Source organism: Gnatocerus cornutus, chromosome 10 (assembly GCF_029298725.1).
Source record: "Gnatocerus cornutus isolate USDA-ARS CGAHR chromosome 10, icGnaCorn1.1, whole genome shotgun sequence".
Lineage (NCBI taxonomy): Eukaryota > Metazoa > Arthropoda > Insecta > Coleoptera > Tenebrionidae > Gnatocerus > Gnatocerus cornutus.
The window spans coordinates 2,047,684-2,063,257 of NC_142242.1; the positions used below are offsets into that span (position 1 = coordinate 2,047,684).

Genomic DNA, 15,574 nt, shown 5'->3' on the forward strand with positions numbered 1-15,574 from the left:
AAATGAAAATCAATTTTCCGAAACTTTGATCGGCCATAACTCAGTTATCTGTTGTCGGATCTGAATTTAAATCCCAGATTTGAAATCTGCGTGAAATTCTGCGTACACTGATGTACAATAACTTAAGTTTACTCTAAAAAATAAGCGAGATATCGATATCAGAAATTTGGCATAGTTTTAGTCATTAATTTTTTTGAAAAACTGCAACTTTTGACTTTTCGAAAATCTAAGGATTATTTCTTATGTAAAAAATTGCGAGAAAAACGATGGCGCAAACCGCATCTCAATATTTGATTTAGTTTCCGAGATATCGAGCACGAATTGTTTTGAACCTTCAAAAATTTGGCCCTCTGGCGACAACCCAAAATTTCAAACGGCCATAACTCGGTTATTTATTAACAAATATTAAACAATTATCATGTTTTTGAATTCAGCGTAAAATTCTGCGTAAAATGAGACCCAAATTTGTTGAGTTTGCTTAATAAATAAACGAGGAATTGGCCAAAACTGTTTTGAAAACATCATTTTAGGGTAATTTTCAATCAATGTTTTCAGAATGAAAATGACGTTTAATAGCATTGAATTATACATCGGTCGAAAGAGGAGCTCAAAATCTATCTACTGGCCAAATTTGAGATCTATCGGACAAATAGTTTACGAGTTATGGCCAAAAATAAAAAAAATGAAAAATTTTCATCGTTTGAGTCGCAATTTTTTTTCGCGAAAAATCGACTATCGAATTTTGGGCTTTTGAGAACATTTTCTAACGTAAAATGAGCCGGGAAAAAGAATGGCACAAACCGCATCTCAATATCTCAAATAGTTTCCGAGATATTTAACTTTAAAAATTACGAAAAATGAGAAAAAATGAAAATCAACTTTCCGAAACTTTGATCGGCCATAACTCAGTTATCTGTTGTCGGATCTGAATTTAAATCCCAGATTTGAAATCTGCGTGAAATTCTGCGTACACTGATGTACAATAACTTAAGTTTACTCTAAAAAATAAGCGAGATATCGATATCAGAAATTTGGCATAGTTTTAGTCATTAATTTTTTTGAAAAACTGCAACTTTTGACTTTTCGAAAATCTAAGGATTATTTCTTATGTAAAAAATTGCGAGAAAAACGATGGCGCAAACCGCATCTCAATATTTGATTTAGTTTCCGAGATATCGAGCACGAATTGTTTTGAACCTTCAAAAATTTGGCCCTCTGGCGACAACCCAAAATTTCAAACGGCCATAACTCGGTTATTTATTAACAAATATTAAACAATTATCATGTTTTTGAATTCAGCGTAAAATTCTGCGTAAAATGAGACCCAAATTTGTTGAGTTTGCTTAATAAATAAACGAGGAATTGGCCAAAACTGTTTTGAAAACATCATTTTAGGGTAATTTTCAATCAATGTTTTCAGAATGAAAATGACGTTTAATAGCATTGAATTATACATCGGTCGAAAGAGGAGCTCAAAATCTATCTACTGGCCAAATTTGAGATCTATCGGACAAATAGTTTACGAGTTATGGCCAAAAATAAAAAAAATGAAAAATTTTCATCGTTTGAGTCGCAATTTTTTTTCGCGAAAAATCGACTATCGAATTTTGGGCTTTTGAGAACATTTTCTAATGTAAAATGAGCCGGGAAAAAGAATGGCGCAAACCGCATCTCAATATCTCAAATAGTTTCCGAGATATTTAACTTTAAAAATTACGAAAAATGAGAAAAAATGAAAATCAATTTTCCGAAACTTTGATCGGCCATAACTCAGTTATCTGTTGTCGGATCTGAATTTAAATCCCAGATTTGAAATCTGCGTGAAATTCTGCGTACACTGATGTACAATAACTTAAGTTTACTCTAAAAAATAAGCGAGATATCGATATCAGAAATTTGGCATAGTTTTAGTCATTAATTTTTTTGAAAAACTGCAACTTTTGACTTTTCGAAAATCTAAGGATTATTTCTTATGTAAAAAATTGCGAGAAAAACGATGGCGCAAACCGCATCTCAATATTTGATTTAGTTTCCGAGATATCGAGCACGAATTGTTTTGAACCTTCAAAAATTTGGCCCTCTGGCGACAACCCAAAATTTCAAACGGCCATAACTCGGTTATTTATTAACAAATATTAAACAATTATCATGTTTTTGAATTCAGCGTAAAATTCTGCGTAAAATGAGACCCAAATTTGTTGAGTTTGCTTAATAAATAAACGAGGAATTGGCCAAAACTGTTTTGAAAACATCATTTTAGGGTAATTTTCAATCAATGTTTTCAGAATGAAAATGACGTTTAATAGCATTGAATTATACATCGGTCGAAAGAGGAGCTCAAAATCTATCTACTGGCCAAATTTGAGATCTATCGGACAAATAGTTTACGAGTTATGGCCAAAAATAAAAAAAATGAAAAATTTTCATCGTTTGAGTCGCAATTTTTTTTCGCGAAAAATCGACTATCGAATTTTGGGCTTTTGAGAACATTTTCTAACGTAAAATGAGCCGGGAAAAAGAATGGCACAAACCGCATCTCAATATCTCAAATAGTTTCCGAGATATTTAACTTTAAAAATTACGAAAAATGAGAAAAAATGAAAATCAACTTTCCGAAACTTTGATCGGCCATAACTCAGTTATCTGTTGTCGGATCTGAATTTAAATCCCAGATTTGAAATCTGCGTGAAATTCTGCGTACACTGATGTACAATAACTTAAGTTTACTCTAAAAAATAAGCGAGATATCGATATCAGAAATTTGGCATAGTTTTAGTCATTAATTTTTTTGAAAAACTGCAACTTTTGACTTTTCGAAAATCTAAGGATTATTTCTTATGTAAAAAATTGCGAGAAAAACGATGGCGCAAACCGCATCTCAATATTTGATTTAGTTTCCGAGATATCGAGCACGAATTGTTTTGAACCTTCAAAAATTTGGCCCTCTGGCGACAACCCAAAATTTCAAACGGCCATAACTCGGTTATTTATTGACAAATATTAAACAATTATCATGTTTTTGAATTCAGCGTAAAATTCTGCGTAAAATGAGACCCAAATTTGTTGAGTTTGCTTAATAAATAAACGAGGAATTGGCCAAAACTGTTTTGAAAACATCATTTTAGGGTAATTTTCAATCAATGTTTTCAGAATGAAAATGACGTTTAATAGCATTGAATTATACATCGGTCGAAAGAGGAGCTCAAAATCTATCTACTAGCCAAATTTAAGATCTATCGGACAAATAGTTTACGAGTTATGGCCAAAAATAAAAAAAATGAAAAATTTTCATCGTTTGAGTCGCAATTTTTTTTCGCGAAAATTCGACTATCGAATTTTGGGCTTTTGAGAACATTTTCTAACGTAAAATGAGCCGGGAAAAAGAATGGCACAAACCGCATCTCAATATCTCAAATAGTTTCCGAGATATTTAACTTTAAAAATTACGAAAAATGAGAAAAAATGAAAATCAACTTTCCGAAACTTTGATCGGCCATAACTCAGTTATCTGTTGTCGGATCTAAATTTAAATCCCAGATTTGGGATCTGCGTAAAATTCTGCGTACACTGATGTATAATAACTTAAGTTAACTCTGACAAACAAGCAAGAAATCGATATCAGAAATTTGGCATAGTTTTAGTTATTAATTTTTTTGAAAAACTGCAACTTTCGACTTTATGAAAATCTAAGAACGATTTCTTAGCCAAAAAATCGCGAGAAAAACGATGGCGAAAGCCGTTTTTTTTATCTGTTGTAGTTTCAAAGATATCAAGAGTTAAAAATTTGAAAAATAAAAATCAACTATACAAAACTTTAAACGCTTCTAAATTCGGTTATTAATTAACGTACGTAAATATATCGCACAGTCGAAATTTTGCGTAAAATGAACACCCCTAGTTTGTAAATAAACTAGATATCGATCGAATTCGATTTTGAAACCAGATTTTTGAAATTTTCTCCGTAATAAAAAATAAGTAAATAAATAAATAATCATGTATAACTCTTCAAAATGAGTTAAAAAAATGTTAAGAAATGAAATGAAGTTGCCGTGTGCCGCAATGTTGGATACGCCAACATTCCCCTAAAACTTTGTTCTTTTTGGCACACTTGCCGAGCCCAATATTTTCTTGCACTTGCACGAAAATTAATTATGCTAATGTTGTTTTCTTTGGCAATTGTATTGTATTCTAGTTTCCCTTGGTAACACGATGCACAATATACTTTTGCCAGTCGCGTGGCGGTGGTGTGACGACCAGAAAACAGCATTTCCCACGATAGGTTAGTGCTACTCTACCCTCTTTAAAGGGGCCACCCCACCTTATTGTTAATCACATTTATATCGTAGAGTCAAAATGATTCGCTTTTACAATGACTGACCATCTAGTTTAGGTTCCCAAATAAATGTATCATTTTTAGTAAAACCCAGGAAGCAATCGTTTCTTGAGGGTGAAAGCGGAAATCTGCCGAGTGTTACTTTCAAAGGATCGTAACGGGATTTCGCGTATCATCCAAAAAAAATCTCAAGTTGTTAGACAGTTATTTCTTTATAATTCATATTTTTAACAGTATGTTAGTATCAAATAACCTAAACGGTACTTATTGGTAAAAATAGGAGCATCTGCGGGGTGGTGCTCGCATCCGATGAAAGAGAATTCGGAAGAGTCACCCTTTCAGGTAAAAGGGAAATGTGGGCTTGATTTCTAATATATCGGGGGGTTTTGACGTGTTGTGTCTAGGAGGGTTGAAACAAAAAAAAATTCTCTTCGGAACTTACAAGATCCTATGATTTATATCCATAATTTGAATAAATGATTTTTTAACTCTTTTAGCCCAAAAACAACTCGAATTTTTCGAGGTAAAAAATATTACCTTAATCGGCTTTACTTCGTCCTTTTTAAGATGTTTCATAAAACCTAATAAAATGTTCTTTTTATGAGCTAAAAGCGGCTTTGATAAAGTCATAAAAGCTCCAAAGAACACCTTTTCTTAAAAAGCGACAAATAAATCAAATCAAGTTTCTATTGTCGTTTTTTCTATAAAACGTGTAGCTTTTTATCACTCGTGTTCGCACTTGACGATAATTAACAAGCCGTAACGTCGAAATTACTTCATCCTCATCTAATCTTCCCTCCGCAATCAATCGCTGATCGCAATAATCTCAATCTCCAGAAGCTCAAGCTTCCCATCAATGAATCTTCAGACGAAGATACAACATGGGGGTGCTGTATACTGCTAAGGAAGAGGGTAGCAGTCGCGTGTAGCTGGTGCTTTTGGTGGGGATAGTAGTGGGGCGAAAACGTGGCCGAACGTCGCTAGGGCAGCCGTCAGATCAACAGGGCAAGACACATTTGACGGCGGGTTGTACACGCGCGAATATGGTTTGACAGACGTCCGACACGCGTCCGCTTCCGCAACTGTCTTAGCTACAAGTGTCAACTTTGAATTAAGGTGGTGATAGTGAGTTTAGAAACAATTATGGATCACACGTTGTCTCAAAATACTCCGCTTCATTGGGGTTACTCTCCCAACAATCCCAATACTTCTTGGGCGCCGGTTGCTCGGCCTGTGAAGAGACCTCTGTCGGAAAGTGATGATTGTGACGACGTCTTCTCTGAGGAGTCCTCCAAGGAACAGTAAGTACAGATTTCTTAATTCCTGCTACTTCGGCACTAGGAGATCCTCCAGGTCACCTTTTCTTGTATTTACTATTTTTGTCTTTTTTCTAGATGCACTTCTCCCGGCGACGCGGATAGTTGCCAAATGTTATCCCGCAAGAAGCGAAGAGGTGTTATAGAAAAAAAGCGACGTGACCGCATCAACATGTCATTGTCGGAGCTCAAACGCCTTGTGCCAAGTGCCTTCGAAAAACAAGGATCTGCGAAACTCGAGAAAGCCGAAATTCTCCAAATGACAGTAGATCATTTAAAAATGATACATGCTAAAGGTAAGTCATTTTTCATTCTGACAGCAACGTAAATCTATTTCACAGCACGTTGCAAGTCCGATCTTAGTCATGTAAAATTGTGAATCAGAACAGACAAGATCAGAAAAATTAGGGGTTTTTATTAGCCCTCATTCATAATTCAGTAGTGTGTGGGACTAGAAGCACCTAGCAAGGGAATGAAGGGTTGACCGCGGCGTGGGAAAGTGCGAACAGCTGGAGCGCCACTACTGTTTAAGACCCGTGGGAATAATACCTTTGATGATAGATAACTTGCAACAGGTTTATTTTTGTTTGGTCTAAACTCCGATTATGAAATATAATATGATAAGAAGAGCCGTTTTGAGATTTTTTCGATTCAACTGATAACGTCGGGTAAAGACCACCCCTGTAAACCTTGATTTTGTTGCAGGTCTGGACGCCTTCGCCTACGATCCCCACAAATACGCCATGGACTACCATGGCATGGGTTTCCGGGAATGCGTAGCTGAAGTAGCCCGTTATTTAGAGCGAATAGAAGGCCTAGACGTCCAAAATCCGTTACGGCTCCGTCTGACTTCACACCTTCAATGTTGTGCAGCCCAGCGTGAATTAGCTACCAAACAAGCAACATCCACACCATGGGGTTACGGCTCCACCCAACCGTACCCGCCACTGAACACACTTCCTCCATCCCCGGTGCCCAATCACGGCCCTATAAATCCCCACCAACCGCCGCCGCCACTACATCACCAAAATATGCATCATGAATTGGGTCATTTTGATGTGACCACGTCATGTCCACAAACTTCCACCCCCGCCCCTACAACTGATAGTCGACTTGCCCCCACGACGTCGATCTTGACTCCGCTCACGACGACTACCTCCTCGGCGTTGGCCTATAGCCCCCATCAATACCCTGTGAATACTTTCAGTATTCCAACCTCAAGTCATCATCAGAATTATAACCAAAGTAACGTTCCAACTTCACAGGGGATGAAGCAATTTCGGCCGTGGGGGACCGAACTCGCCTACTAAATTAGTGTCTTAATTAAGTGCCGCCTCCAGTGCCTCTAGTGATCGAGTGATTTTCACTTCACCGTCAAAAGTCTGCTTTGCACGGGAGTGGAGGTTTTAGTCATTTTGTACCTAATGTGAATTTTATTTATTTTGCTAGCGTAGTTTTAATTACATTCCCAAATAAAAATATTTTTATAAGACTTTTGCCAGAGTGGCTATTTTGTACATTTTTGATCTCACGTCCGATTGCGTAAGATGTGAAATTTGTTGTGATTTTTCAGTTTAGCAATAAAAATTTTCAAGAATTTTACTCTTTGCTCTCGCCCATTCCACCCCATAATATTTTAATCACGTCTACGAAACAAGCCCCATATAAATTTCGTTAGAAAAAACTTTTCGTATTTACTAACCTACTTCATAAAAACGGGTAAATATTTTTTAAACTCGCATTTTACGTAGAAGGATATAAGAATTTTTTTATTGCATTTGGTTTCTTCGTTTGTGTTTTCCCATTCTCAAGGTAATTTTTTTCAATTGGAGTGAGGTGTAAATCCGTGAGTAGCAATCCATGTAAAAGCTTTACTAAAAGCGGAGTAATTAGTGAGTCTGTAAGTAGAGAATTGTGCGTGCCCAGTAAAGTGTGTAAGTGCAAGTGCAGGAATTAGCAATAGATTACCGCTCCGAAATACTCGCGCGTTTCCTCTACCGTCCCTTTTGTCGCGCACACGTGCATATTGTTACATATTCATATAAATGACCGTTGTAGTACACCGTTTGTATTTTATGTGAATACTCTAAAAAGTGCGTTCATACATAACACACACATTTTTATAAAGAAAACCAAAATAATTGTTGTGAGGTTCATTGTTATTTGAGATTTGCTTTCCGCCTGAAGAGTTCGCAATGTTTCCAAAACAGGTTTCCGATCCGCAAATAGGGTTGCATTTTACTCGTTTGAAGGATTGTCTCATTTGCGAGGTCCTGTTCCGAAATTTAAATACGGAGATTTTGTTCCAGTTTTACTTGTTTGTAATGCGTTGCGAAACATACAAAGCTCCTTTGCAAGGAAGGGGTTGAACAGCATTTTTTAGCCTAGCCCTGGCCCTTCGACATATCACGTAGCATGTCATTCACCTTATTGAGCTTTACTAGTAGACAATCGCGAAAATAGACATATTTGCCATTTCAAAAAATAGGGCAGCTGCGGGGTCAACCATGAATGGTCAAGAGGTCTTCCTTGTTAAAGACAAAACGTTCTGCAAGCTATTTCCTTTGTGGGATACAATGTCGGTTGTCGCTTCCGTGGGTGTCCCTGGAGGAAGTACACTTAGCGAATTAGTCCGTCTGGTGACGCGGTGCTATTATGTAAAATGTGTGATAAAAAGTGAAATGCAAATAGTAGCGTTTACGGTGAAGGGTATGGGGTTGTAATGACATGACTCGGTTAGGGTGGCGGAACGTGGGAAATAGTTGGGAAGCCGACTCTCATACGTACAGCGAACAGCGTCCGGCTGACTACGCTTGCACACGCCATTCCAAACACACTACACTTGCGGCATCACGAACTATATTCACAATAGGGAAGCTAAACAGTTAAGACTCCCTCAACTTTTCAAAGAGAGATTATACTGAAATGCGGATTTATGATAGTGTGACAGGAAATCATGGATGTGACAATGATAGCAAATATCAAGGAAAAACAACGAAATGCTGCATATTATATAGAATATGATATAATGGAATTTTGATTGATATGATAATGCGAGCTTTATTCAGTTTCCGTAGTCTGTCTTTATTTAAATGTTTCTATTTCAGTGGAAAAAGCTGATACTCTCCCTCCTTTTACCCGCATAGTTTGCTCAGGTATCGCGCATATCACTACTAAAATACACCTGCTGGACAATTGTTCCATTTCTCCAAGTGTCGCTGTGAACGATACACAAGATAGCACAATCGCTTTGTTAATTTTTAACAACACAAAAACCGATATTGTCACCCTTTGTACGATCTCAATTTAGACTTCTTTAGAGCAAGAGATCTAATTTTTTTAAGTTTTCTAGTCACTTTTATTCGACTCAGTTTTAAATTGAGAAGATGGAAAAAACAATCAATCAAACGAAGATCTCATAACTGCTCGTCTTTTTCCAAAGGGTAAGGATTAATATTCTGAAATAGTTGTCGTTCTAACTTTTTTTTTTCAGATTATAAGGACCATCGTCACAAGATTCCTTTAGGTGTGATTTTTTAATACCTTTGGAGTTTATATTTATGGAGATATTTCGTGTCCACTGACACATTCGAGCAACAAAGCTTTCAGTTACTTGACTGAGCTTCAATCGACAAGGTGGGAAAAGCTCATCGACATTTTTCTCCCACTGTATCCCAGAAATTTTTAAAAATAAATCTACCATGAAATTAGAGAAATGAAATAAATTACCTGTGTAATATAATTTATTTAAAATCTATAAATTTATTTATCACGTCTTTAGTACCATTAGCTGCTTCTGTGAAATTGATCACAGAGTTTTTATCAAAATTTACACGTATATTTAGGTAATAAATAGCATTAACACGTTTTTATGTATGCATTGTTTATTTAATTATTTTTGGACACAAACATGACAATATAAGTAAGTATACACAAAATATCGGAATGATGAATAAAGTAATCAAAATTTAAACGTTTAAATAAATATTAAACTCACGCAACTTCTAAATATAAGGGACTTCCAACTTGACTCAAAATTTTTGGACCAAAACAATTTAGATAAGCAATCACAATACTCTAATTTTTTGTGCATATTTTTATCAACCAAAGTCAATAACGGCGACTACGCTCAAAGTGAAATTGGCCGTTCTAAAATTTAGACGCAGTTTCCCACCTTGTTAAACACATTTTTGGTTGTTCGGTGACAAATATGCTAAAAAGACTGCTAACGTTTTTATTACGTTATAATTAATACAAACGCATTATTTCCAGTCGATTTATGTAAATTTCTATTGTCAATACAGTTTCGATTTACCATTTCCCGTTAAACGCACCATTGCTCACCAAAAAGTTGACATTTATATTGGCGCAATATGATTATGTTGATTGATATCGTAAATAAAACGTTCGACAATTACACGCGTTTCGGAACTTCACGATTTTGTGATTCATCGAACATGTGGTCTTTTGAGTCAATATTAATCACGAATCGTTATTGTGACAATACGGGAATTTGTAAAAACAATAAAAAATTTCCCATGTACCAAAACGCAGTTTCAAAATTAAGGGGGAATTTTTAATCTCTAATAAATAGAGAAAATGTAAATATTTTAGTAAAATAATTAAATTTCAGTCGCGTGGGGGATTTTCAAAATTTGATAAGAATGATCTTAAATATATTTAGCAAATTCGCACCCACCTGGAAAATTTCCTCAATATATTAATTATCGTACATTATCGCCTGACGCAAAAGGATTTTAGCAAATTCTTAAGTCAAATTCTCGTTTTAAAAATATTAAACCCAAATTAAAAATTATTATCGACTGTTGGGAATTGGGATCAGCTATAACAGTGTGTGAAATTAGGGGTTGATCTTCATAAACTTTCAATCCTCTGTTGTAAATAATTCTGAGTGTGGGAATAATAACTTCATTGCTGGTTATATAATTTGAGGGTGAGTATATGAGGGTGAGAGTCAAGTGCGAATCACGAGTGGGAAGGGGAAATAATGTATATAAACCTCGCGGCGCCAATACTTAATTCATTTACGTTCGATCAAAGTCGGAGGAAACATGTCGGTACGAAAGTTTTTAACATGGACAGGACACCACTGTCTAAAGGTAAAAATTCTTAGTTTTGACTAATTCTTTTCTAACACTTTTTATTTCAGGTGTTGAAATTTTGGTCGACGACCCTCCAAAACCGTTATCATAAAAAACATATTTATAGTTCCACATTTTCGATTTCTACTTATGAACGAGGGAGTATTTCAACAGAAGTCACAGTTTTGGACTACGAAATTACACCCTGTCTCTGCCAAAATCAGAGGGAGAAATCTGATAATGATTTCAACGAAAAGATGGAACTGCGGTGGAAATGCAAATATTACTAATAAACTTATGTTGTGAATTTTTAAGGCTGTGACTACCAATATTTTTGTATAGAGATTTTATATTAATATGTGATTTCGGGTGTAATTGTAACACTACAATAAAACAATATTTTAAATAGTCAAATTTTATTCTTCTCCCTAATGATTGACGGAATTAACGTAAAAGCTGATTCATAAAACTGTTTCCAGTTTTATCAATTGCTTGTATTGTTCGTTGGCATGAATGATATGGATTTACGTCAATATAATTATTATTTGATTCACCTTGAAGATACTACTGTTATTTTACGTTTACGGCAAAAAATTGTTTCAGAAATGAACGCCCGTCGTGATTTAATTGCATTGGGATTTTAGAGTTTTATTAATTTTTTTTTCGATTGTCAAGTATGTTTTATGACAAAGTGATATTTTATTATGTTTTTTTGTCTTTCGGACGTCAGCGAATCGTCAATATTTTTAAATTTCAGTTGTTCCACTTCAGAATTGAACATTTTTTTAAAAAGTTCAAAAATTTTGCATTCGAAATCTTTTGACAACTTTAGTAATGTTGGCGCCAATCTTTTTATTTTATTGCTCTTGTGATTCTTCAATTGTGAAAGCAATTAGTGCGGCCTGATTCCAGAACCAAGAGTAGATATGTGCTTCTGAATTATTCATATCTGCACGTTTTCATTATCACCTGTATGTAAACCGATTCAAGTAAATAAAACAGTTTTATCAGTTAACAGACAATAAACATTGAGACACTAATCCCGATTCGATATGTTATCATTATTACATTGTTACTACTGAGCAGAAAATGATCGAGTTTCATCCAAATCCTTGCAGGATAACACATCAACGATCGCTTTGAAGCTGTCAATATAACGTAATTAAAATAACAAATTTCTACTATGTTGAATATGTAGCCAAAGTAACGAACAACAATAGAAAAGGGCACCCTCTACCACCTCCAGGGCCGTATCAGCCCTTGGAAGACACACCCCCACGTTCGTTTAAACTCAAAGAAAACTGAAAATTATGAATTTCTTGGCCACTTTTTAAAATCCAACGAGCGAAACTCGTTTTCTTTTAGTTAATACGGCGGCCTTCTTGGTGTCCCGACCCGAATGTCTTAAATCCCATCCTGGAAAAAAGGCATTAGAATATAAGTCGGCCATTATGGTCACGTGCATGTCTCGAAAACGGAAACAATGGACAGAAGATCAGCGTGTGTCGAACACGCGCCACTGACGTCACAACTCAAATCTTTTGCTACCGCTTTTGTGTGCTCCATTTCTAACTTGCCGAAAAGGTATTATGATTCATAAAATCGTTTCTTTATAATTATGTGAATGTTGACCAATGAGCAGATGCAATTTGGTCGACACTTTAATAAGGATATAAATTGTTACAGTCAATAATTTATTGCCAAACGTGATGTCTCTCTTTTCGAAGGATTATGACGACACGACGCCAAAGCAATTAGTGCTTGTGGCAGGTGAAAACAATTTCAACAATTAAGAAGTCTAAACTTGAAGGTGACAACGAAGAGAGAATATCGCGATTTGTCATTTCGATTGATTAGAAGAAACGAGAAAAATATGTTGTTTCTACGATCATCACCACAATTGCTGACCCAAATTTGTATGTGCTTACAGTCAAAGTAAAATTTACACAATGTACCTCTGTAAAAAACTAAACAATAGAACCGGTCGCGTTCATAAAAACATACCTACCCCAAAATTTGACAATGGCTTGTATTATAAAGTCTTATTATAATACAGTACACATCATGTTTTAAAATGTATAAAGGACATTAGAGAAAAAACAGAAAACTATCACGTTTTTAGTGTAACCCCAAGACAGGTGTATACATGTTTTCATTTTAATACGTAAACAGGTGTCTCCGACGCGACATCTTACATTATTTATAAAAGTACTGATTAGCTGATCAATTTTAATTAATATTTACTGTTTGATGGCAACTCAGATATTAACGATATTTTTAATTGAAGTTTAACCATTTATTATTCTAATCTGATATAAAAATGGTCCATTATTTTTCCATTTAGTCAACAATCGCACTAGCAGCGTCCAGTTCAGTACACATCTGATTACCATTGAACCCATGGGACCAGTTGACCACTAGCCACGTGATCGCTCCCTTTTGTTTGCTTAAAACAAATTGAGTTTGCATACTACTTGTGCATCTTCAAAAAGAAAATATAAGTATATTGCACAAACGATCTTTTAAAAATCGAAGCGTGTCAAGAGTTTAAAACCCATCTAACCGTTGCCTTTAATTAAAACACATTGTGCCTAATACTCACAATAATAAATACAAATGTCAAGAACTTGTCAACGAATAATGTAAAATGACAAAAAAATCAACCCCTCGCCTCGAATTAATTGTGTCAAATGTAAAATTAGAAAGGGTGCGTTTATTCAATCGCCGCAATTAAATTCGAATCGTCACTTCTGAATCTGAATTCATAAACTTTCGTAACTGCCTGCATTGACTACATTAGAAGAAAACAATATCGAATCGAATATGAAAATGTCATTTTCAATCGAAAATCTGATTTAGCACCAACAACAATTCGTGATTGTTAAGTTTACGATCCGTGAAGAGGCCAGATGTTGTGAGATTTGTGTTTAGTTTATTTGGGGGGTGAGAGGTTCGTTGCGTAAAATGACCACTGTCCACTTAACTGCGGGCACGCTCCATTGGCTCGATTATAACATCCAGCCCTTGAAATAAAATTGCAATAAAATTTGTAGTAGGAGTATTTTAATAAAATCGGTCGTCAAGAATCCAACCCTTCTTAAGATGCAAATGATCAGATAAAATCAAAAGTCACAGCTTGGCGTATGGTAACAATAACTCTAAATTACGAAACAGTTAAATTGAATTAGAAATTTCGGATTTTCGATCTGTAGATTGAAAAGCGATCAATCAAATCTATAAGTGCTGGGGTTGGCTCTCAATAATCTAATAGAAAATTAACGACGGTTTCAATAAAACGTCGTTGCCGTGATAAATTGGCTTAGAATGATTGGTTATTTTTAACCCTGTAATTGGTAGTGAAATCATTGCTCACCATTCAGAAAAAAAAAAAACACTACGAAAATAAATCGAAAAGGTGATTGACTTTTGAAATCTGAATGATTATTTTCGAAAATGGATAAGCAACAAAAAATCACCACCGAAATCTCTTACGCCCTCTCGTGGACTTCAAAAGAATATCGTACAGAAATCTAGTAAGAGTGCCCCAAATTTAAAAATAAGAATCACCCTCGCTTCCTATTTCACCACCGAAAATAAGAAATCTTTCTTGATTTTTTAACGATTTGACCACCACGAATGGTGGCGGCGCAAACATCCCCTGTTTGAATACTCTCAAACAACTTTAAAATGTTATAGAAAAATAAAGAAATCGCACAAAATGCGTTAATTAATGCGGAAACAGAGCAACGTTCTCACTTATTTTATTTATTTATTTATTGTTTAAATAGTGACTTGCATATTTTCTGTATTTTTTAATTTCATGCTCCCAGAAGTTAGGTTAAGTTTTAAACTTATTTATTTAAGCAGTAACACTCACCTGATTTTCGTTGCGAAGTTTTTATTATTTCTTTGTATTGGAAAATCTTTGTGGGTGTGAACAACAATTTTTAAATAATTACACAAAAAAGTCCAAAAAATAGACAAAGTTTTTCGACCTTTTACCTTCCATCTTCAGTTCACTGACTACCGTACACTTTCTTGTAAAAATTAAAATAGATTTACATAAATGAATATAAGAACTAATGTTAGTTTGAATGAAACATAAATAAACAAATATTTTAACAAAAAAAAAACTGGTGTTGGATGTAGGTCTCTGCTTAATTTGAAAGTTTAAAACTACAGTGTGGCGCCTTCTGTTGGACACCTCCAAAATTGAAAGTCTGAATTTTTAAAATATCCAAGAAGCATAACTAAAAACTTTTACTAAAAAAATATTTACAATAGTTGTTACTTTTTGATTATTTATTATTAAATAAAATATTATAATAAAAAAACTTATCTTGTGAGTGGGAAGTTGATGTCTAAATTTGAAACGATGTTCTCAGCGGCAGCTCCTAGATGTCGCCACTATGAAAATTCCATTTCTGTTTAAATATTTCATTTACATCTAAACGTCTCTACTGTTTTGCTGTGATTTATAGTTTCTTTTTGAGATACACTGCACTCATTTTACAACTTTTGTTGTTTTGGCTGAAAACTCGAAAGCTCAGGACGTTAACAGAAACAATCAAGTTAGGTTTCCTGTTTTTTTAAACTTTTTAATTTGTTAATCAAATCTGCGAAAATAACTTTTAAATTGACATGGTTGTCTGTAAAGTTGTAGTTCCGGTAAAGCTCGTAAAACAAACATGAAATTTCTATTGTGCAACGACTTGTTCTTTTCTTTTAATAGATAAAAACAATAAATTGTAACCCACATTTGTGGCAATGACAATTTTGACATAAGTCTATAGATCATTTTGGTGAAGGGGGGAAGTTTCTTT

General features: G+C 34.9%; 2 protein-coding genes and 1 long non-coding RNA gene across 5 annotated transcripts in view; 2 read left to right on the plus strand and 1 right to left on the minus strand.

Moving 5' to 3' along the window:
* Window positions 1-14,900, minus strand: part of Asph (Aspartyl beta-hydroxylase) — a 22,949-nt gene extending 8,049 nt beyond the window's left edge. The window contains exon 1 of one of the 3 annotated variants that reach the window (XM_088048159.1): window positions 14,629-14,898. The gene's annotated coding sequence lies outside the window, so the exon portion shown is untranslated. Of the gene's footprint in view, window positions 1-14,628 lie in introns of all 3 variants that reach the window. The other 2 variants (XM_088048161.1, XM_088048160.1) reach the window with 2 other exon arrangements.
* On the plus strand, window positions 5,333-7,194 carry Hey (Hairy/E(spl)-related with YRPW motif). The gene is made up of 3 exons (XM_088047726.1): window positions 5,333-5,634; window positions 5,728-5,945; window positions 6,355-7,194. The coding sequence occupies exons 1-3, from the start codon at window positions 5,477-5,479 to the stop codon at window positions 6,957-6,959; spliced, it is 981 nt and encodes a 326-aa protein (XP_087903852.1). The 5' UTR covers window positions 5,333-5,476; the 3' UTR covers window positions 6,960-7,194.
* Window positions 10,695-11,131, plus strand: LOC148167077 (uncharacterized). The gene is made up of 2 exons (XR_015770910.1): window positions 10,695-10,769; window positions 10,820-11,131. It is a non-coding gene; the product is annotated as an uncharacterized LOC148167077 (long non-coding RNA).
* Window positions 14,901-15,574: the final 674 nt, after the last annotated feature.